The 24,009-nt window shown below is 42.9% G+C and overlaps 1 protein-coding gene across 1 annotated transcript in view; it reads left to right on the top strand.

The window, feature by feature from the left end:
• The window catches only part of LOC137675764 (zinc finger SWIM domain-containing protein 6), a 230,512-nt gene that overhangs the window by 189,572 nt on the left and 16,931 nt on the right, over nucleotides 1-24,009 (top strand). The window contains exons 6-10 of the mRNA XM_068421977.1: nucleotides 773-949; nucleotides 1,231-1,377; nucleotides 4,881-5,027; nucleotides 7,217-7,477; nucleotides 17,986-18,121. Of these exons, the coding sequence (XP_068278078.1) occupies nucleotides 773-949; nucleotides 1,231-1,377; nucleotides 4,881-5,027; nucleotides 7,217-7,477; nucleotides 17,986-18,121 (868 nt within the window). The remainder of the gene's footprint in view (nucleotides 1-772; nucleotides 950-1,230; nucleotides 1,378-4,880; nucleotides 5,028-7,216; nucleotides 7,478-17,985; nucleotides 18,122-24,009) is intronic.

The following is a 24,009-nucleotide window of genomic DNA, read 5'->3' as shown; positions in this document are numbered from 1 at the left end:
GGGCAGCCCGTTCCAATGTCTAATGACCCTTTCTGAGAAGAAATTCTTCCTAATGTCCAACCTGAACCTCCCCTGGCGAAACTTGAGGCTATGTCCTCTTGTCCTATCACTAGGTGCCTGGGAAAAGAGGCCAACTCCCACTCCACTACAACCTCCCTTCAGGTAGTTGTAGACTGCAATAAGGTCACCTCGGAGCCTCCTCTTCTCCAGGCTAAACAACCCCAGCTCCTTCATCCGTTCCTCATAGGTCAGACCCTCCAGACCCTTCACCAGCTTGGTCGCCCTCCTCTGGACTCGCTCCAACACCTCAACATCTTTCTTGAAGTGCAGGGCCCAGAACTGGACACAGTACTCAAGGTGCGGCCTCACCAGTGCCGAGTACAGAGGGACGATCACTTCCCTAGACCGGCTGGCTACACTATTCCTAATAGAGGCCAGGATGCCATTGGCCTTCTTGACCACCTGGGCACACTGCTGGCTCATGTCCTTCATCTCTAGCTGTTCGCTTTGCAAAGTCCTATTTAGCATTAGCCATGCTGGTTTGTAGATCTCTCTCTCTGAATGCAAAGTGAATGGCACACACTTTGTCTGAGCTGTTGGGTAATAGGATGTGAAATGTCATCTGAAGGCTGCTCCTTGCAGAGGGAGGCAAGGCAGGATGCCATGAGTTGGGGGTTGGTGAATAGGCAGTAGACAAGAATACTGTGAATGACTGATTCACATATGAATGAGTAAAAGCTGATGCAGCTTTCTGAACTTGTTAAAATGACAGATTCGTCAAACAGGCCCCATCGGACAGTGTTCACTCGAGCCATAGAGGCGTGCGATCTGCACTGGCAGGACAGCCACTTACAGCACATTATCAGCAGTGACCTATACACCAACTACTGTTACCATGACGACACTGAAAACTCACTCTTTGACTCTCATGGGTGGCCCCTCTGGCATGGTAAGTGGTTAAACCGGAAAGACATTTCTATGACTTGCTGCTTTGTTCAGTTTCTATGGCATTATTTTGGGGGGATGGTGGGGAGATGAATGAAGAGCCTGGCAAAAAGAACAGAGGCTCCCTTGAAATGCTGGCTCAGAAGTGGTCCTTTAAGTCTCTATTGCATAGTTTAAAATCAAAACAAAGAAAACAAACAAAAAAGCCCTTTTGAGTAACCTAACAAAACAGGCCATTGCAGACATGGAAGCATTGCTATTCCTCAATTATTTTCTTCATTTTAGAACATGTTCCTACAGCCTGTGCGAGGGTGGATGCATTACGATCTCATGGATACCCACGAGAAGCACTGAGGCTAGCAATAGCTATTGTTAATACACTAAGAAGGCAGCAGCAGAAACAGCTGGAAATGTTCCAGGCTCAGAAAAAAGGTAAATGTGGGGAAGAGAGAAGGGCAAAGGACATGACAAGGTGACTGGAACTTTGCATGAAAAAACTGCTTTTGAAACTAAAGCAAAAGAGGTGAATTTAACTCTCTGGTCCAAATGATCATAGCGGTAATGTCACATTCTGGATGTTGGAGGGTTTTTTTTTTTAAGCTGGGTTGTGAGCTTTGCAGGGAAAGGGCTCTGTTCTGCCTTCTGCAATACATCTGACATGATGGGACCTTTATTCCAATCAGGGTTTTTGGTTACACAGTGTAAATATTCATCCTGTGTAATTTATAGGCTTTTAAACAGAGCTTTGCATTTGGGATGTCAGGTATTTAAAATAATTTTTTCCTCTGATGTATAATTTAGCAGAGCTATATATTTCTGAGGTAGAAGCCTAAAGTTGACATTGAATGTAACAAGGCAAAGTCTGCACTACAGAAATTCGTCAAATTTGACAGTTTGTTCCGAAAGTCTCTTATGATGCTTAAAACTTTAGTGGATTCACATTGCTGGAAATGAGATTTTTGAAACACTGGCTTTATAAAATGTTCTGTGGTGTTCCTCTGAGCACTATCCCCATTTTTTGAAGGAACATTCTACCAAAAATAATCCTGCACTGAACTTTGTCATAAGTTTGAAGAGGTAGTGGAAGAAGAAAGGGATGGCTTTGTGGTTAAAGAATGCACGTGGAAAAAATGGAATTACGTTCTCAGCTACTACAACACCACCTTTCATTCAAATTTTGGTTTAGATTTTTGTTGCGACTCTTAACTATGTGTATCTTCATGCATTGTAGGTAAAAATACCACTGTGAAGTCACATGCGTAAATTTTTCAAGTGTATGTGCAGGCGTTTTCCCAGAAATGATCATTTAGAAATTGAAATGAAGACAAGGTAGACACCTGACTGAAAAAAAATTAGCTGGCAGTTCTTACATGCCTCCATTTTCATTTCACAGTAAACAAGGAAGAAGTTTTGAGCACTACTATGTGTCCTAGATTTAAACAAAACTTAAAAGCACTTTGTATTATTGCTTTGGAGAATTTTTGAGTCTTTTTATCATGTAATATATCTTTCCTTAACATGTGTTCCCTTAAAAGCTTTGCACATTTTCCAGCTTCTTAGACTGGGGAGGTAAGAAGGGAGGGGGCTATGTCAGTGTGTGTATGTGTGTACATACCACTGACAGGTGTGAAGAGTCTGCTGCAAGTGTGCTGGTCGTAGTACTGCTCCTTTTCATTCCACATTGCTAATGAAGTATTTAGACATTCAATACTTCTATTAAATTCCTTTCCCTGTGGGCAGTTTCTATAGCTGTCAACTAATATTATGCTATTATAAAAAAAAGGTGTGTATGAAATGCAATTCATCCTGCCCCAAAACAAAGTACTTTGTCATTTTATGTTGTTATTCACAGCATTTGGTTTCCCCCCCCCTTATGTTTGTGTCTTCATTGAGCCCTCACCCAGGGCTAAACAATAGCAGTTTTTCTAACACCCAACATCCCTTCCCCAAATGAGGAAGGGAATTGGGAAAAGGAGAAGGAGACTTGTAGGATGAAGTTAACTAGATTTAATGAAATGAAGAAAACAATATAAATGACAACACAAAACAGATGAAAGTATCCTCATCCACAAATCACTGGCAAGTTGCTCCAGGAATCACAGCAACAAACAGAAAGGCAAGAGGCAAGAGGCAAGAGGCAAGAGGCAAGAGGCAAGAGGCAAGAGGCAAGAGGCAAGAGGCAAGAGGCAAGAGGCAAGAGGCAAGAGGCAAGAGGCAAGAGGCAAGAGGCAAGAGGCAAGAGGCAAGAGGCAAGAGGCACCCCACCTCTTCTTCCAAAACCTTCTCTTTTATAGTGAGCTTGATGTCAATGATATAGAATACACCTGTGGGCCAGCCAGGATCAGCTGCCCTGCATTTAACTTCTAAGGGCCTTGATCACCATGGCTGGCCACAAACTGAAACCAAATCCCAGTGAAAACAGGAAAGTTTGCAATTTAAAAAAATATTCTTTTAATACTGCAAAAATATTCTGGTCTTCTCTATAAGCAGATTAATTCTGCAGCTACAGCCCAGCTTTAGGTTTCGGTTCAGCAATCGCTATGTCCTTCTACTTAGCTTTCATTCATGTGACTGATCTGATGTCTGTGGAACCACTTGCATGGTTTAAAATTAAATGTCTATATGACTGGAGGATTGAAGACTTTGTTTGGCATGACACGAGTGAAACTCATAAGTAGACACAATAGATTAAATGGAATATAAGTGAGTCAGTAAGAAGTCACTGATATTAATCCTTTTTGATAATATTATGTGCTTCTGCCTGTCATCTTTAGCACATGCTATTTGTTAGTAAGACAATTATTAACTTGTTTGGTTTTCATATTACATATCAGTTGATTCTTTAAAAAAAAGCCACCCTCTTGAACACTCAGTTCAACAGTGTGACTATCTTTCACTTTGTAGCCCCACACATTTAAATAGGCAAGAAGCAAGCTTTTAAAGCTTTGTGATAATACATATGGTTACTCAGAAAGATGGCTCATTTGTGAACGAGAGAGCATAGGCAGGTACAAGTTAGTGTGTAATAGGCAGAGAAACAGAGCATCTGAAATAGCTTGTATACAATTTTTAAATGGTCACTTGTAATGTGTCTGATCTCTCATAGTTCAATCATGTGTGTGTGTCTAGGAGAAAAAAGTTGGGCGCTGGAGTCAAAGGGAAGCAAGCTACTGCCATAAGACTCTCAGTAAAAAAAGGGATTTGGGGAATCTCTAACCTCTGTTACCACAGCCACACTTCCTTCAATTCATTGTGCTATACAATTTTTTTGTAACTGACTGATGGATGACGGCTACAAAAAAAAGTATCCATTAAGGTATTTGTTGACTGAAACTTTAGAATGACAAAAAATGCACTTAAAGGACAATTTTTTCTCTCGTATACCTCATTTAAACTCTTTATCCTTTTTTTTTTTTTTTTTTGTTTTTAGGAGCTGTCATCCTGAGTTTATTACTTCAGTAAATATTTAGATGCACGATAAGCTCAGATTTTATTTATTAAAATGGAACATTTTAGAATATTTTAATTTATTTCAGTGCCATCAGATTCACCTAAAATGTAAAAATGGTACTGCATCATTTGAGTGAGGAAACAATTGTGAATATTTTAGAAAAAAAGTCTTTGCTATAATTTTTCAGCAGGCATTTTCAGGAGACTTATTGGTATCAAGTAAGAGATTTCAAAAGATACTGCACTTGAAATTTTTGACCCATAATGCACTTTGCTAGTGCTCGAAATGTTTGGCCTTTGTCCATTTTCTTTTTTTCCTGTTTTAACATATTCACAAAGGGCAATGAATTCACCCTGAAAGATGATGGAAATACTTTGAATTCTGTACTGAGAGCATTTTAATCAGTTTTACTTCTATAATTGTTTTGAGGGGCTAACATGTGCTCTTTTCCCCCTCCCTCCTCCCTCCATCTTTTCTGTCACAGAACTTCTCCACAAAGGAGTAACCTCAATAACAAACCTTGAAGGTTGGGTGGGACACCCTTTGGATCCATTTGGCACCCTCTTCAGTAGCTTGATGGAAGCCTGCAGGGTGGATGATGAGAGCTTCCATGGATTCTCAGACTTCACAGGTAAGGCCATGCAAAGGGAACAATCTTCTCAAAGTCTTCAGTAACTGGAGGTGTTTTTCTATCTTGCCTTTCTGAATTAACTTTGAAGCCAGTGTCTTTATAGTATAAGAACTCACATTTGCATTCCCTAAGAAAACACAAGGGAGAGAAAATGTTTAAAGTAAAATTTTGTTATAAGTTATATGAAAGCCCTTCAAAAATTACCAGTTACTCATTCTTGAAGACAATTCTGTATTTCACACTTGAAATAAAACCGAATAAGACTTTATAGCAGCAACCCTCTCCACATACATTACTCTGTCCTCTTTTTGAGAAATTACAGGGAATTACATAATTGTTGAGGTTGGAAGGCTCCTCTGGAGATCGTCTACTCCACCTGCTCTGCTCAGAGCAGGGCCACCTAGAGCAGGTTGCCCAGGACTGTGTCCAGTTGGGTTTTGAATAACCCCAAGAATGAACACCATACAACCTCTCTGTGTGACCTATTGCAGTGTTTGACCATCCTCACAGTAAAAAAGTGTTTTCTTATGCTCAGATGGAATTTCCTGTATTTCAGTTTGTGCCCATTGCCTCTTGTCCTGTCACAGTATACCACTGAGAAGAGTCTGGCTCTGTCTTCTTTACATTCTCCCATCAGATATTTATACATTTTTGTAAGATCCTCCTGAGCCTTTTCTTTTCCAGGCTAAACAATCCCAGCTGTCTCAGTCTCTTATATGGGAGATGCTCCAGTCCTTTAATCATCTTTGTGGCCCCTCACTGGATCTGCTCCAGTATGTCCATGGGGAGCCCATTACTGGATATGGCACTCCAGGTGTAGGCTCACCAGTGCTGAGCAGAGGGGAAGGATCACCTCCCTCGATCTGCTGGCGATGCTCCTCCTATGCAGTCCAGGATGTTATTTGACTTCTTAGCTACAAGTGTACGTAATACTTCAAATTGATGACAAAGCACTTAAATTTTATAACATACATGATCTATAAAGGTTATGAATTGGAAAATAGTGTTGCAGTATTGATACATGATTTAGGACAGGATGTGTATGCCCATTTTAACTTCAGTATTTGCTTCCCAGGAACTTAACTGATTTATTCCTTATTCTCAGTCTCTTTCCACCTCTGTGGTAGTTTCTTATCACCTTCTGTATGGTCAGAAACTCAATTCATCCCTCTACCTACAGCTCTTTTATATGCACATCTCCAGTCTTGTTTGGGCTTTGCCTCAAAACTCATTTTATTCAATTAGCTTCTCTTCATTAAACTTCTAATCCCATATCCACCAGTTCTGGAAGCACTTTAATTAAAAGAAAACAGATTCTTTGCAATTAGAAAAAAACCAAAACCACCTCATGAAATAAAAGTAGTGTGTGTTGAAAAGTAAATTCTCCCTACACACGCATATGCAATCTACCAAATGCATTCTGCCTTCTCATTTGCTGCTGCTGTCCATCTCCTTACATCTGTACATTACAACTTTTTGTTCCCAAACTAGACTGTAAACTGCTAGAGATTGGAATAGCATTTTGTCATATGGTGTATCTGTGAAGTGCCAGATAAATCAGTAGTACTCTTTAAAGCAATTTATAGCTTGGTCTGTGTGGAATTTACAAGTAAACTTTACTAAAAGTAGCACTTTTAGTGTTAATAAAAGTCAGAAACATTATACATGTTTATCATAAATAAACAAATAAAAAAGCATGAAAAGAGCTCTAGCAAACAGGATGCTTTAAAGTTGTGGAGTTCCCAGGCCTACTGTATTTGCACAATCCTGATAGCTTCAATTGAAATCTATGCAGGTGTATAAGCACCTTCCCTTTCCACTTATACAACATCAAAGCTTTAAGAAGATATAGAAATGGGTGGGGAAAACTGAAATAGATCTCCCAATTTTGGCCTTAATAACACAAAGCTGGAGAAACTGCCTTTCTCCAAAACATGCAGTTTAAAATTAAAACTTTTATTTTTACTTGAGTGGGTTTTTTAAAACCTAATTGTTTTGTGTATTTCTGCCATGTGGAACTGAATCAGGTAGTTTAGATTGGATCATTGGATCTTGAGATTGCACTAGTAATTTAAATCATTTTTAAAAATGAATACTGACAGAGGAAGCATTTGTAAATGGGGCATTATAGGCAGATTATGGATTAGAATGATTTCCTGATGTGTTGTTCTTTGTGTCACCCTTTACAGAGAATGTGGGGCAATGCAAATCTCTGGAGTACCAGCACCTGCCTGCACACAAGTTCTTAGAAGAAGGGGAATCTTATTTAACGCTGGCTGTGGAAGTAGCATTGATAGGTCTGGGACAGCAACGAATAATGCCAGATGGCTTGTATGCACAAGAGAAGGTTTGTCGAAATGAGGAGCAGCTCATTTCTAAGCTACAGGAAATTGAATTGGATGATACTCTGGTGAAGATTTTTCGAAAACAAGCAGTCTTCCTATTAGAAGGTAGCTCAATGTAAATGCTAACTGCTTCTTCAAACTGTCTTCACTTACACAAGTCCACTGAATTAGTATTCCAGTGGAAACTGCCTTACATACTTAAGATGTTTTTTGATGTAGAACTCCAGCAAAATTTTATTTCCAGTCTCTTATGAAAATCAAACATAATTCAGATATCACATGACTGTAGAGATAAAGCATCTACTGACCTATAAGCCTTTAATTTTAATTTTTATTGCATTTTGTTCTTTAGATTTGTTGTTTGTCATAATCTCAGTATCCTAATTATACAACCCAGGCTCACAATTAAATAATACAGACATCAGTTGTCATCAACAGCTCTTGGGTAGCAAATTTCTAAATGTCACTTGTATCCTGAAAAAGGACTGGCAGCTTTGTAAATGTATGAAGATTTTTACCTCTGTTCCCAAGTGAAGAGCTGAGAAAATTCACTTAGAAATGCTGGGACAGAAATATAACATTTTCTTTGTAGCAATTAGGAAAATGACTTGCCTCTGAAGTTTGTATCAGACATGAAAATTGAAATATATGGTCAAATATTGAGGTTTAAGGCCTGGTCTTGTGACTAAATTTTGATTAAGACAAAAAACTTGTGTTTGGCAATTAGCCAGCATATTGCAATAAAATCTGTACAAAATAGTGCATGCTTTTGCCTTAGCTTTTAAAAAGGCTTAACATATAGCACTTAAGCCTCATGTTCAGAGAGTAGTCTTGTGGGTTCTAAGGTTGTCTTTCTAGTTTTTGGTTTTTTTAAATGGAAAAAAAACTTTAAAGGAAACAATTAGCTAAAGGCATGGTGCAAATTTTGAGTGCTTGCTCAAGGAATGGTGGGGAGTGTGATACTGCTCTAGGTAAGTTGTTAAGACTGTTACACAGCAGTCAGGTTTTGCTTTCTTTCTGCAAGACATTTGTCTTTTAAAACTACTTTAATGGAAGAGATGCAGTATGTTGTTTAGGGTTCTCAGCGTTGAGTCACTACTATTGCCCAGATCCTTAAAGACTTCGGTACCTACTGATGGTGCCATTTGAAACTGCAGAGAAGCTGCACCATAGGAAGAGTTTCCATTATGGTGTGGCTGTAACCACTGCTTTATGGCCTTTGGACAAGAATAGCTGCTTGCTGGATCCCGCTATTAACCACCATAGAGGGATCCTATGGATTATAAAATCAATTTGCTGCATTTATTTACTGGTAAGGATGCTTTATGAGGAAAGGGCAGGATTTCTCTCGAGTATTCTCTGATACTTCTAGTTTACTACTTTGATCACTGATACTCTTTTTGTTTTCTTAGAGTAGTAAACAAGTGATCATAGAAAATCTGCTAAAATAACTACCTACAAAATTGCTGTGGGTGAGCAGTGTGCAACGATGGTCTTGCATTACTGTGTGCTGAGAAATCTGGCTTTTCTGCAATAGCTTCACTTTACTCCAGGTTAGGCAGAAACTGCCAGCTCACATGGAGGAAAAACTGCAGTGATTTAAGAACCTAATCATATCAATTGTGTTTTTATAGTTAAAGTCCTGTAGATATAATAAAGCAAGCTTAATCCAATATTAAGCTGATTTCTATGCTGTAACAGCTGATTAATGCATGCTGTATGTAGCTACCATTTGAATGCGTGGGAAAGCAGAACATAAGACTGTGTTGCAAGAAGTGTTCTAATTGGAGCTCAGATTTTTTTTCATGCCTAGTGATTTTTATCTTTGCATTTTGTGCTAAGGCACCAATCAGAAAAACATTGCTGTAACAGCTGTGCTGGTCTGAGTTCTTACCATCTCTCTCTCATGGAGTTCATCATCCTCTGCAGCAGAAGTGGCTGAATAAATTTTGTGAGTCTCCTCATCTGCTTCGGTGTAGGGTCAGCCACGTTAGTTTGAACCACTGCTGGAAGCTATGACACGTATGACTGCAGTGAAGAAGTATGCTCACACAGTTATGCATCCATCCAAGTGTGGTGGGTTGGAATCTCTAGTAGAAGAGGAAGTAGTAATTTCTAGGACCGCTGGCTGCTATTTCTGCGATAATTGTCCAATAATACTTAATGTAAGATTCTTGTTCTGTATCTTGCAACACTTCTCACTCTCGTGAAACCCCACCTGGAGTACTGCATTCAGCTCTGGGGCCCCCAACATAAGAAGGACATGGAGCTGTTGGAGCAAGTCCAGAGGAAGGCCACAAAGATGATCAGAGGACTGGAGCACCTCTCCTATGAAGACAGGCTGAATTGGGGCTGTTCAGCCTGGAGAAGAGAAGGCTCCGGGGAGACCTCATAGCAGCCTTCCAGTACCTGAAGGGGACTACAGGAAAGCTGGAGAGGGACTTTTTACAAGGGCATGTAGTGATAGGACGAGGGGTAATGGTTTTAAACTGAAAGAGGGTAGATTTAGATTAGATATTAGGAAGAAATTCTTTGCTGTGAGGGTGGTGAGGCACTGGAACAGGTTGCCCAGAGAAGTTGTGGATGCCCCCTCCCTGGCAGTGTTTAAGGCCAGGTTGGATGAGGCTTTGAGCAACCTGGTCTAGTGGAAAGGTGTCTGTCACGGTTTAAAGCTGGGCCGGCTATTAAACCTGTGGCAGATGCTCTCTGTTATCCCCCCCGCCTCCCCCCAAAGGGAAAGGGAAAAGGGAGAGAGACTTCCGGGTTGGAAAGTTAAACCAGTTTTAATAAACTATAATAATGAAATAGGGTATAATAATAATAATAGAAATAATCAAATATATACAAATATATAAAATTTATATAGAGAACCAAGATTGAGCTCCCCTGAAGTCAGCCACGTCACCACCGGCACTGCAGGGCAGGCTCCGGGAAGGCCCAGGCTGGGCCGAGCGACGGTCGAGAGCTGGATTCAGGGATGCACGGATCGGGATCGGGGGCAGCAGGAAAACGGACAGAGTCCTCTTCGGACACCGGCCATAGCAGAAAGAGAGCGAGACCCTCGTGATCCCCCCGCTTTATACTGAGAATGACGTGTATGGGATGGAATACCTTCGTTGGTCAATTTTGGGTCACCTGCCCTGTCCGCTCCTCCCTGCAGGTGCGACCCCCCTGCAGCTCTTCCCTCGTAAGCAGTGAGGAATTCAGCAGTGACCTTGGTTTCTCTAAGACTAAGTACAGCAAGAGCCTTTCTGCATAACATCCCTACCAGTACCTCAGCGATAACTACAAACTTCGAGCGTTATCAGTCCTGGAAGCAGACACTGTCTGCAAAACATGCAGTTAGTTTCAGAAAGTGCAGTTACTTAGAGGAGACTTAGCTGAAAGGAAAAATCACTGAAAGGAAAATCGGCCTGGTTTAGGCCAAACCAGGACATTCCACCCCTTATTCCATACCATTCACGTCATACTCAGATCACCACTACCTTTCCATTTTCAAATATATACAGATAACATTAGTTTATGATTCATCTCTATACAAAAAAAGTTCATCAAGTTCATTTAGTTCAGGATTGTGGGTTTCCATCTGGCTAGGAGTCTCCCAGGGTAGGAGAGATGGTATGAGCTTTGTCACAGTTCGTGCCCACGGGTTGCAGGTTAAAGATGTCAGTCTCGAGGAGGTTACTGGACACCACTTGCAGCTAGCTCCAATCTCGTCACCACTGCTTCAACCTGAAAGACACTTATGAACACTGTTAGTATTATGCAGCAATTAACATCATGCAGTTCAGAATTAAGTATTCTCACCCAAGATCAGATCACCTTCAGGGACACATCGGACTTCACCATCCTGCAGCATCACCCACCAAATACATCCAGGTCCTTGAGCAAAAGCAATCCCATGAATGGGTTTACCTTTGCCCGTAGCAGGAAGAACCCAGGCAGTTTTTCCCAACAGACTCCTTTCATGCACCACAGGGACTTTATCCCCTTCTACTGTATGTAAAAGGTCTGACTGAGCAGGGCCAGCTCGGTTGATAGATCCTCTGGTGTTAACTAGCCAGGTAGCTTGTGCCAGATTTTTATCCCAGTTTTTAAAGGTTCCACACGCCCATTGCTTTTAGGGTAGTTTTTAACAGCCCATTGTATCGTTCAATTTTCCCAGATGCTGGTGCATGATAGGGGATGTGATATACCCATTCGATGCCATGCTCTTTGGCCCAGTTATCTATAAGACTTTTTTTGAAATGAGTCCCATTGTCCGATTCAATTCTCTCTGGTGTGCCATGTCGCCACAAGATTTGCTTTTCGAGGCCCAGAATAGTGTTCCGGGCAGTGGCATGGGGCACAGAGTATGTTTCCAGCCATCCGGTGGTCGCCTCCACCATGGTAAGCACATAACGTTTACCCTGGCGGGTTTGAGGGAGTGTGATGTAGTCAATTTGCCAGGCCTCCCCATATTTATATTTCAACCACCGCCCCCCCTACCACAAAGGTTTTAACCGTTTGGCTTGCTTAATTGCAGCGCATGTTTCACAATCATGGATAATCTGTGCAATAGAGTCCATAGTTAAGTCCACCCCTCGGTCACGAGCCCATCTGTATGTTGCATCTCTCCCTTGATGACCTGAAGTGTCATGAGCCCACCGAGCTAAAAATAGTTCACCTTTATGTTCCCAGTCCAAATCTATTTGGAATACTTTAGCAGCCTGATCCACTTGTTGGTTGTTTCGATGTTCCTCAGTTGCCCGACTTTTAGGTACGTGAGCATCTACATGACGTACCTTCACAACTAGTTTCTCTAGCCGAGCAGCAATATCTTGCCACAATTCAGCAGCCCAAATAGGTTTACCTTTGCGTTGCCAGTTGCTTCGCTTCCACTGCTTTAACCACCCCCACAAGGCATTTGCTACCATCCATGAGTCAGTATAAAGATACAGCCTTGGCCACTTTTCTTGTTCAGCAATGTCTAAAGCCAGCTGGATGGCTTTTACCTCTGCAAATTGACTTGATTCGCCTTGTCCTTCTGTGGCTTCTGTGACTCGTCGTATGGGACTCCATACAGCAGCTTTCCACTTCCGATGCTTTCCTACGAGACAGCAGGATCCATCGGTGAACAGGGCATACAGCTTCTCATCCTCTGGTAGTTCATTATATGGTGGGGCTTCTTCAGCACGTGTCACCTCCTTTTCTGGTGGCATTCTGAAGTCTTTGCCTTCTGGCCAGTCCATGATCACTTCTAAGATTCCTGGGCGATTAGGGTTTCCTATTCGAGCCCTCTGTGTAATTAATGCAATCCATTTACTCCATGTAGCATCAGTTGCATGATGAGTAGTAGGAACCTTACCCTTGAACATCCACCCTAGTACTGGTAATCGGGGTGCGAGGAGAAGCTGTGCTTCAGTACCGATTACCTCTGAAGCAGCTCTAACTCCTTCATATGCTGCCAGTATCTCTTTTTCAGTTGGAGTGTAATTGGCCTCAGAGCCCTTGTATCCTCGACTCCAGAATCCTAGGGGTCGACCTCGAGTCTCCCCTGGCACTTTCTGCCAGAGGCTCCAGGTAGAACCATTGTCCCCAGCTGAGGTGTAGAGCACATTTTTAACATCTTGTCCCATACGGACTGGTCCAAGGGCTACTGCATGCACAATCTCTTGTTTAACCTGTTCAAAAGCCTGTCGTTGCTCAGGGCCCCACTGAAAATCATTCTTCTTTCTGGTCACTTGATAAAGAGGGCGTACAATCTGGCTGTAATCTGGAATATGCATTCTCCAGAAACCCACAACGCCTAAGGCGGCTTGTGTTTCCTTTTTGTTAGTTGGTGGGGACATAGCTGTTATTTTGTTGATCACCTCTATCGGGATCTGGCGATGCCCATCTTGCCATTTAACCCCTAAAAACTGGATCTCCCAGGCAGGTCCCTTGACCTTGCCTCTTTTTATGGCAAAACCAGCTTTCAGAAGAATTTGGATTATTTTCTCCCCTTTGTCAAAAACTTCTGCTGCTGTGTCACCCCATACAATGATGTCATCAATGTATTGCAAATGTTCTGGAGCTCCACCCTTTTCTAGTGCAGTCTGGATCAGTCCGTGGCAAATAGTAGGACTGTGTTTCCACCCCTGGGGCAGTCGATTCCAGGTGTACTGGATACCTCTCCAGGTAAAAGCAAACTGTGGCCTGCACTTTGGTGCCAAGGGAATAGAGAAAAATGCATTAGCTATGTCTGTGGTGGCATACCACTTGGCTGCCTTTGACTCCAGTTCGTATTGAAGTTCTAGCATGTCTGGCACAGCAGCACTCAGCGGTGGCGTAACTTCATTTAGGCCACGATAGTCCACAGTTAATCTCCATTCTCCATTAGGCTTACGCACTGGCCATATAGGACTATTAAAGGGTGAGCGAGTCTTGCCAATCACTCCTTGATTTTCTAATTGTCTAATCAGTTTATGAATGGGGATCAGGGAGTCTCGATTGGTGCGATATTGTCGTCGGTGTACCGTGGTAGTAGCAATTGGCACCTGTTGTTCTTCAACTTTCAGCAACCCCACAACAGAAGGATCCTCTGAGAGGCCAGGCAAGGTAGACAGTTGTTTAATGTCCTCAGTCTCTACAGCTGCTATACCAAAGGCCCATCTGTACCCTTTAGGGTCCTTAAAATACCCTCTCTTGAGGTAGTCTATGCCAAGGATGCACGGAGCATCTGGACCAGTCACAATGGGGTGCTTTTTCCATTCATTTTCAGTTAGGCTCACTTTGGCCTCCAATACAGATAAATCTTGAGATCCCCCTGTTATTCCCGAAATACTGACAGATTCTGTCCCTTTATGATCCGATGGCATTAGGGTACACTGTGCACCAGTGTCTACCAGGGCTCGATACCTTTGTGGTTTTAATGTGCCAGGCCATCGAATCCACACAGTCCAATAAATTCGGTTGTCCCTCTCCTCCTCCTGGCTGGAGGCAGGGCCCCTCTAATTAAAGACTGGATTCGTGCAACTCACAGGGATTGGACCTTCATTTCCCCTATTCATATTTGGGAAATAGGGTTCTGAGGCCCATCTACCCTGACTGGGGTCCTGCTCATTGGTAACTGGAGCAGCCATCCTCCTAGAAAAATTCTCTCTGGTATTTCTGTTAGCTTGCAACTCACGTACTCGTGCCTGTAGGGTACTGGTAGGTTGTCCATGCCATCTGCTCATGTCCTCCCCATAACCACGCAGGGTAAACCACAGGATACCTCGTGACGTGTTCCGTTTCCTTTGAGCCAGTCCAGTAGGAGGGCGTTTCCTCCTAACAGCTGCAACGCGGGCCTGTGTAGGTAGAGAGTCAAGTTTATTCTCGATCCTGGACAGTTTGTCTGACAGTTGTTTAAATGAGTCCTTGTCTTCCTTAGAAGTCACTTTTCTCACAGCCGAGACACGGGCCTGCAGTGGGGAAGAAATACTATCTTCATACTGTCGCATATAGTTAGCCATTTCGCCCACACTAGGTCGTGCTGTAGCATCTTCTCCCCAGACTAATATTGACAATGTATGGGTATGTGTCGGTGGAGCACTCTTCACAACCTTCCAGAACATGGATCGGTTGCATTCCACTTCATCAGGATTTACAGGATCTACAATGTCCCGTGGGTGTCTATAAATGATCTCTTGCACCGCTAGTTCTCTAAGGTAGTTAATACCTTTTTCTATAGTGGTCCATTTGCTTAGGTGGCTCATAACATCATCTTTATAGGGATACCTGCTCTTTACAGCTGACAAGAGTCACCTCCAGAGACTGATAGTGTTTGACCTTCTTGGAAGCATCTTATCAATACCACCGTCTCTGGACAGGGATCCCAACTGTCTGGCTTCTCTACCATCCAATTCTATGCTATCCGCCCCATTATCCCAGCATCGGAGCAACCAGGTAATAATTGGCTCACCGTCATAACGACTAAAGTCTTTCCTTATACTTCGCAGTTCTTTCAGGGATAAGGAGTGGTAGGTTATCTCTACGTCCGAGTCCGAGTCCTCCTGTGATAGTTCTGCTTTAGAAGGACCTTTCTTGTGTGATGGGTCTGTTTTAAAAAGACGATCAAGGAAACCCCCCTCTGTGTCAGGCCCTGACTCTGCCTGAGAAGGGCCCTCACCTGGGTCCTGTGCTGGCTCTGCCTTAGAAGGCTCTGAGTCATCATCCTTCACTTTACTAGCTGATTTCTTTCGGTGTTTTCTCCTGGTTACAGGGGCAGCATTATACCTACCGCTGTTACTGCACCGACATTTAATCACATAGCACACCAGAAACACATTCAGGACACCCGAAAATAAAAACATGCCCTGTTCGAATTTCGCAGGGATCAGCTTGGCAAAAAAGGAGAAGATACTATCAAAATCAGTTAAAAGACGCCTGGAGTGCGCAGCTACCAATTCGCGATTAAAGCTGCCCATCATTGTATCATAGAGATAAGAGATCGGAATAATAACTGCCCAGTTTATCACGACATAAATCAGTATCAAAACCCATACCAAAACGACACATTTCGACCAGCACGCCCTGTTAAACCACATGAAAGCACTAACACACAGCACATACGGCAAGTAAGGTATTATTACACTTAACTCTAAAACAAGCTTTATAAAGAGAAGAGGTAACACAAGGCTCACAATGACATTATCATCTTAGCTATTTGTTTTAATTTCCAACCCCTCGTAAATCTCAAAGGAAGAAATCTGATACTCTCTTGGCTGAGCTCTCTGGGTCTCCTCCCGCTGGAGCCGGGATTCGACTTATCAGAGCAACCTGTTGGAGCTTCTCTCGAGCCCCACGTTGGGCGCCAATAAATCTGTCACGGTTTAAAGCTGGGCCGGCTATTAAACCTGTGGCAGATGCTCTCTGTTATCCCCCCCCCCCCCGCAAAGGGAAAGGGAAAGGGAAAAGGGAGAGAGACTTCCGGGTTGGAAAGTTAAACCAGTTTTAATAAACTATAATAATGAAATAGGGTATAATAATAATAATAGAAATAATCAAATATATACAAATATATACAAATATATATACAAAACCAAGATCGAGCTCCCCTGAAGTCAGCCACGTCACCACCGGCACTGCAGGGCAGGCTCCGGGAAGGCCCAGGCTGGGCCTATCGACGGTCGAGAGCTGGATTCAGGAATGCATGGATCGGGATCGGGGGCAGCAGGAAAACGGACAGAGTCCTCTTCGGACACCGGCCATAGCAGAAAGAGAGCGAGACCCTCGTGATCCCCCCGCTTTATACTGAGAATGACGTGTATGGGATGGAATACCTTCGTTGGTCAATTTTGGGTCACCTGCCCTGTCCGCTCCTCCCTGCAGGTGCGACCCCCCCCTTCGGCTCTTCCCTCGTAAGCAGTGAGGAATTCAGCAGTGACCTTGGTTTCTCTGAGACTAAGTACAGCAAGAGCCTTTCTGCATAACATCCCTACCTTTGCCTCAGTGATAACTACAAACTTCGAGCGTTATCAGTCCTGGAAGCAGACACTGTCTGCAAAACATGCAGTTAGTTTCAGAAAGTGCAGTTACTTAGAGGAGACTTAGCTGAAAGTAAAAATCACTGAAAGGAAAATTGGCTTGGTTTAGGCCAAACCAGGACAGTGTCCCTGCCTGTGATGGGGGGGGTTGGAACTAGATGATCTTCAAGGTCCCTTCCAACCCAAACCATTCTATGATTCTATGATTTAATGCCTGAACCTCTAGCCACTGAAGTAAAAAACTGCTTGACACAGTTTTCCTATTAATAGGAATAACGTTCTTAAGTTTGCAGGAAAAATGTAAAAATGGGATTCATATGCACCTTGAACATTCAGAACTCAGCAAGCAAATAGTTGCATTTAATTTTTTTAAAATTGTCATTTCTGTTGTCAGTCTTGACACTGCTGTTATGAAGTTAAAGTACTGCACTGGCTGCACTGAGTGTGAGCAAAATCCATTGGCCCAATAATGGGAATAGTTCCCCGCAACAAATACAATTTTTAAGATCGTGTGGCTATAATGGACTAACAAAAGCAGCTTTGGTGTAAGATATGACCTAGTCTTCTCTGGAGACCAAGTCCAGGCCAAAGGGTTATTTAAATGCCTAATATCAGGTGAGACATTAATAGGGATCAGGTGCTGCTGTAGTGATTGGTCATGTAACTTCAATTAAAGATACATGTTTTTCTACTGTAACCACTTTTTTTCTTTTCTGGTGGATTTGTGATAAAGCAATTACGCACCAACAGAGGGTGCATAGGGATTCATGTACACAATATAACTATGCAGAGACAAAGCTAGGATTATCACCTTCTACTTTTGCATACCATAGACTTGCTGAATGAGCCCAATGGAGCCCTGGGACCATTCTGTCATTTGTATGTGCACTGGTAGTGTGCTTAGTACTATACAATTTGCAGTCTTTCTTGTTGTCTCAAAGAATATATGGTATTTAATATACTTGTAATATATTTCACAAAAATATCAATGTAACTTTACTTTTTGTACAGCAAACTGTCTTTGAATACCAATTATAACTCAAGGTATAGTGAATGTTTTTAAAGGTCCAGAAGTTGGGTTTTAACAGTCTGTAAAGATTGACATTCTCTTTCTCTTTCCCACAGCTGGACCATATAGTGGTTTAGGCGAAGTCGTCCATCGAGAGAGTGTTCCAATGCACACATTTGCCAAGTATCTTTTCACCTCTCTCCTACCTCATGATGCTGAATTGGCATACAAAACTGCACTGAGAGCCATGCGGTATGTATTCACAAGTCATCTAGAAAGAGCACAAGTAGCGGTTTGGAAAAGGGGAAAAAGCTTGGTAATCAAGACCTAGTCTTTTTTTCTAAAAGAAACATTGTTCCCTTTAAGGAGAAATTACTTTGGTTCTGTCATCTGTAAAAGCAATTGATGTCTGTAGTAACTACAATATAATAATTTATAAATGTACAATTAGTGTTTATCTACAACTGTAAAACAGCATTCTATGTTACAAATTCTTCTACAGTTCCACTCTTGGGGCATGTGGTTTTGTGTTAAACGACAGCTTTAGCGCATGTGTTCTCTTACTGATGTGGGGGTGTGTGTGTGTGGTGGTAGTGGAGAGGAAATGAGGAAAGAGGCATCTCACCAACAGTCTCAGGATCATCTGCTGCTTAGCGGATGATAGGACTATTTGTTCCACCAGCTTTCTTTATAAATTAACTCTCAATGATAGATTTGAAACCATATGGTGTGGTCTGAGCCAGTACTTTTTTCTTGTGCTTCATAACTAAGCAGTCTTGCACACTTCTGGGTGAATGTTGGGATTTAAATGGAGTATGTCATATGACAACAAAATCTCTGACTTGCATCCCATTTATCTTTAGTAATCAGGGAAAAAGATGTTTCTCAGGGAGTGCTCAGTGTGTATTGGCTTTATCTCAGGGCAGGCTAATGGTGGCTAAGAAGGGCCTTATGATGGAAGTTCCAAGGGCCTAAATCATCAGCGATAAAGCTATGCTGTCCACATACAGTGCAGGGAAGAAGCTGGTCCCATCTGGATTGTCTGGTCACTGTCAAGAACTTGTAATAAATGATGGTTGACAAAGAAGAGCCACAACTGAATACTAAGAACAATCAAGTCCCAGATTTAAAAAAAAAAAAGTATTGGGTTTTCCTGGTCATTATTATCAAGAATGATTACACAGTGACTGAAGGACACACTATCCACATAAGTAGCATTTAGCTTCATCAGGTTGTGTCCTAGTGGTTTGGAGGTATGTGTTCTGGAGCTAGTTTCTCCAGAAAGCTAAATGGGGAGGAAATAATCCTGTGCTCAAAGGACTAAATGGGAGGGCATGCATAAGAACAAAACATAGCTACTATCACAGAATCACAGAATCACAGAATGTTAGGGATTGGAAGGGACCTCGAAAGATCATCTAGTCCAATCCCCCTGCCGGAGCAGGATTGCCTAGATCATATCACACAGGAATGCGTCCAGGCAGGTTTTGAATGCCTCCAGAGGAGGAGACTCCACAACCTCTCTGGGCAGCCTGTTCCAGTGTTCAGTCACCCTCACTGTAAAGAAGTTTTTCCTCATATTTATGTGGAACCTCCTGTGTTCCAGCTTGCACCCGTTGCCCCTTGTCCTGTCAATGGATGTCACTGAGAAGAGCCTGGCTCCATCCTCATGACACTTGCCCTTTACATATTTATAAACATTAATGAGGTCACCCCTCAGTCTCCTCTTCTCCAAGCTAAAGAGACCCAGCTCCCTCAGCCTCTCCTCATAAGGGAGATGTTCCACTCCCTTAATCATCTTCGTGGCTCTGCGCTGGACTCTCTCTAGCAGTTCCCTGTCCTTCTTGAACTGAGGGGCCCAGAACTGGACACAATATTCCAGATGCGGCCTCACCAGGGCAGAGTAGAGGGGGAGGAGAACCTCTCTCGACCTGCTAACCACACCCCTTCTAATACACCCCAGGATGCCACTGGCCTTCTTGGCCACAAGGGCACATTGCTGGCTCATGGTCATCCTGCTGTCCACTAGGACCCCCAGGTCCCTTTCCCCTATGCTACTCTCCAAGAGGTCTGTCCCCAACTTGTACTCATACATGGGGTTGTTCTTGCCCAGATGCAGGACTCTACACTTGCCCTTGTTATATTTCATTAAATTTCTCCCCGCCCAACTCTCCAGCCTGGCCAGGTCTCTCTGAATGGCTGCACAGCCTTCCGGTGTGTCAGCCACTCCTCCCAGTTTTGTGTCATCAGCAAACTTGCTGACAGTGCACTCTATTCCCTCATCCAAGTCATCAATGAATATATTGAATAGTACTGGTCCCAGTACTGACCCTTGAGGGACTCCACTAGATACAGACCTCCAACTGGACTCTGTCCCATTGACCACCACTCTCTGGCTTCTTTCCTTCAGCCAGTTCACAATCCACCTCACCACCCGATCATCCAGACCACACTTCCTCAGTTTAGCTGCGAGGAAAAAGGTCTGCTTAGCCTGTTTGGTGTTTTTATGTCTCCAAGAGTGTCTAATAGTGGATGTTAGGGAAGGAGTCTAAAAAATATGAAGAGTGACCTTGCATACTTGCTGCTTATGATTAGAATTTTAGGAAATAGATTGAGAAGACAAAAGTGCATTACTGATAAACTGTTGAGAACATTCAAACATATGATCAGAAAGCTGTCGGGGCCATCTAGGTACACCCCTTTTCTTTCATTGCAAGTTAAGTGCATCAATAACTCTGGTCATACCAGATCAGCAAGACAGTAGAAAATGTGTGGTGTGTGGTTGTGTGTGGTGGGTTTTTTTGGTGGTTGTTTTTTTTTTGTTTTTAAGAAAAAAAGATCAATTTTATGAAGTAGACTTGTGTCCTTGTATTTAATTCCAGTAGCTACCTTAAAGTGTTTCTCAGAGATTGTGTGGAGTTTTACTCCTTAAACTAAACTACTGAAACCATGTTGAAAGGCTGGCATAGACACCTATCAGCAGCTTTGCACAATGCACTGAATGCTTCAGTGAATGTGATGACAGCATGCCATTCCTCTTGAAGAAGAATTTCAGCTACCCCCAGAAACAAATCATAACTGAAAACTTCTTCTCTGGAAGTTTCCTTTCTCAACTGGAAAAACAAGCAAGGCACTGAAAGATCCAAATGATGAAATCTCTAGTTAATCATGGGGGGCTCCAGCCATCTTTTGGCATGAAGCTGCCATCTCAGCCAAAGAAGTTACTTCTCAAACAGACCAGTATAAGAAAGAGTTGTCTGTTTCCATCTGGTAAAATTACAGGAGACATCAGCATAATCAAGGCTCTTCTCCATAGCGCTCTTGGCATCACTTTATAAGGTAGATGAGAGTTCAACTTTTTAACATTTTTTTATTTTTTTATATATTTGGCACTCTTAAGAAATGTGGACTACTATCTTGAACTGTGGTGATGACAAATGCAGACACTTACTATTCCATGCTGTTTGCATTCCTTGGCACTTCTCAAAAATTCTCATAAAGGTTGGTTACTCTTTCCATTAAAACCAAGGTGATAGTTCAGTGTACAAAGCACTCCCGATACAAAACCAAATGAAAAATAAACTGTCACGGTTTAAAGCTGGGCCAGCTATTAAACCTGTGGCAGATGCTCCCTGTTAACCCTCTCCCCCACCCCACCCTAAGGGAAAGGGAAAAGGGAGAGAGATTTACAGGTTGGAAAGTTAAAACAGTTTTAATAAACTATAGTAATGAAAAAGAGTATAATAAGAATAATAGAAATAATCAAATATATACAAATATATACAAAACCAAGATCGAGAGCTTGGAAATCCTCCTCAGGCAGAGTTGCTCCCCCCAGCACAGGCAGAGGAGAAAATGCAGTAGCTCCTCCTGCCATCACACCTGTAGGCTTTTAACTGCAGAATTGGCAAAGCTGGTACCAATCAGTGGGAGACAGGAGGGCCCCTCCCTCCTGGGCCCCACCTCCAGGAGGCAGTGGGTTAGTGATAAATAGGAAAGTGAGAATGACATGTATGGGATGGAATACCTCATTGGTCAATTCTGGGCCACCTGCCCCCTCTGCTCCTCCCTGCAGGTGCAACCCCCCTTCAGCTCTTCACTCATAAGCAGTGAGGAATTTAGCAGTAACCTTGGTTTCTCTAAGACTAATTGGCCTGGTTTGGGCCAAACCAGGACATTCCACCCCTTATTCCATACCATTCACATCATACTCAGATCACCACTACCTTTTCATTTTCAAATATATATACACATATCACTAGTTTATGATTCATTTTTATGCAAAAAGTTCATCAAGTTCATTTAGTTCAGGATTGTGGGTTTCCATCTGGCTAGCAGTCTCTCAGGGCAGGAGAGATGGTTTGAGTTTTGTCACAGTTCATGCCCACGGGTTGCAGGTTCAAAATGTCAGTCTCAAGGAGGTTACTGGATACCACTTGCAGCTAGCTCCAGTCTCATCACCACTGTCTTAACCTGAAAGACACTTATGAACACTGTTAGTATTATGCAGCAACAACATACAGTTCAGAATTAAGTAGTCTCACCCAGAATCAGATCACCTTCAGGGACACATCGGACTTCACCATCTTGCAACATCACCCACCAAGTACATCCAGGTCCCTGAGCAAAAGCAATCCCATGAATGGGTTTACCTTTGCCTGTAGCAGGAAGAATCCAGGCAGTTTTTCCCAATAGATTCCTTTCATGCACCACGGGGACTTGATCCCCTTCTACTGTATGTAGAAGGTCTGACTGAGCAGGGCCAGCTCAATTGATAGATCCCCTGGTGTTAACTAACTAGGTAGCTTGTGCCAGATGTTTATCCCAGTTTTTAAAGGTTCCACCCCCCATTGCTTTCAGGGTAGTTTTTAACAGCCCATTATACCGTTCAATTTTCCCAGAGGCTGGTGCATGATAGGGGATGTGATATACCCATTCGATGCCATGCTCTTTGGCCCAGTTATCTATGAGACTGTTTTTGAAATGAGTCCCATTGTCCGACTCAATTCTCTCTGGCGTGCCGTGTCACCACAAGATTTGCTTTTCAAGGCCCAGAATAGTGTTCTGGGCAGTGGCATGGGGCACAGAGTATGTTTCCAGCCATCCGGTGGTCGCCTCCACCATGGTAAGCACATAGTGTTTACCCTGGCGGATTTGAGGGAGTGTGATGTAGTCAATTTGCCAGGCCTCCCCATATTTATATTTCAACCACCACCCCCCCTACCACAAAGGTTTTAACTGTTTGGCTTGCTTAATTGCGGCGCATGTTTCACAATCATGAATAACCTGTGCAATAGAGTCCATGGTTAAGTCCACCCCTCGGTCACGAGCCCATCTGTATGTTGCATCTCTCCCTTGATGACCTGAAGTGTCATGAGCCCACCGAGCTAAAAATAGTTCACCTTTATGTTCCCAGTCCAAATCTATTTGGAACACTTTAGCAGCCTGATCTGCTTGTTGGTTGTTTCGATGTTCCTCAGTTGCCCGACTTTTAGGTACGTGAGCATCTACATGACGTACCTTCACAACTAGTTTCTCTTGCCACAATTCAGCAGCGCAAATAGGTTTACCTTTGCGCTGCCAGTTGCTTCGCTTCCACTGCTTTAACCACCCCCACAAGGCATTTGCTACCATCCATGAGTCAGTATAAAGATACAGCCTTGGCCACTTTTCTTGTTCAGCAATGTCTAAAGCCAGCTGGATGGCTTTTACCTCTGCAAATTGACTTGATTCGCCTTGTCCTTCTGTGGCTTCTGTGACTCGTCGTATGGGACTCCATACAGCAGCTTTCCACTTCCGATGCTTTCCTACGAGACAGCAGGATCCATCGGTGAACAGGGCATACAGCTTCTCATCCTCTGGTAGTTCATTATATGGTGGGGCTTCTTCAGCACGTGTCACCTCCTTTTCTGGTGGCATTCCGAAGTCTTTGCCTTCTGGCCAGTCCATGATCACTTCTAAGATTCCTGGGCGATTAGGGTTTCCTATTCGAGCCCTCTGTGTAATTAATGCAATCCATTTACGCCATGTAGCATCAGTTGCATGATGAGTAGTAGGAACCTTACCCTTGAACATCCAGCCTAGTACTGGTAATCGAGGTGCCAGGAGAAGCTGTGCTTCAGTACCAATTACCTCTGAAG

The sequence above is a fragment of the Nyctibius grandis genome, chromosome W, assembly GCF_013368605.1.
Source record: "Nyctibius grandis isolate bNycGra1 chromosome W, bNycGra1.pri, whole genome shotgun sequence".
NCBI lineage: Eukaryota > Metazoa > Chordata > Aves > Nyctibiiformes > Nyctibiidae > Nyctibius > Nyctibius grandis.
This window is presented reverse-complemented; position numbering and strand designations above follow the sequence as displayed.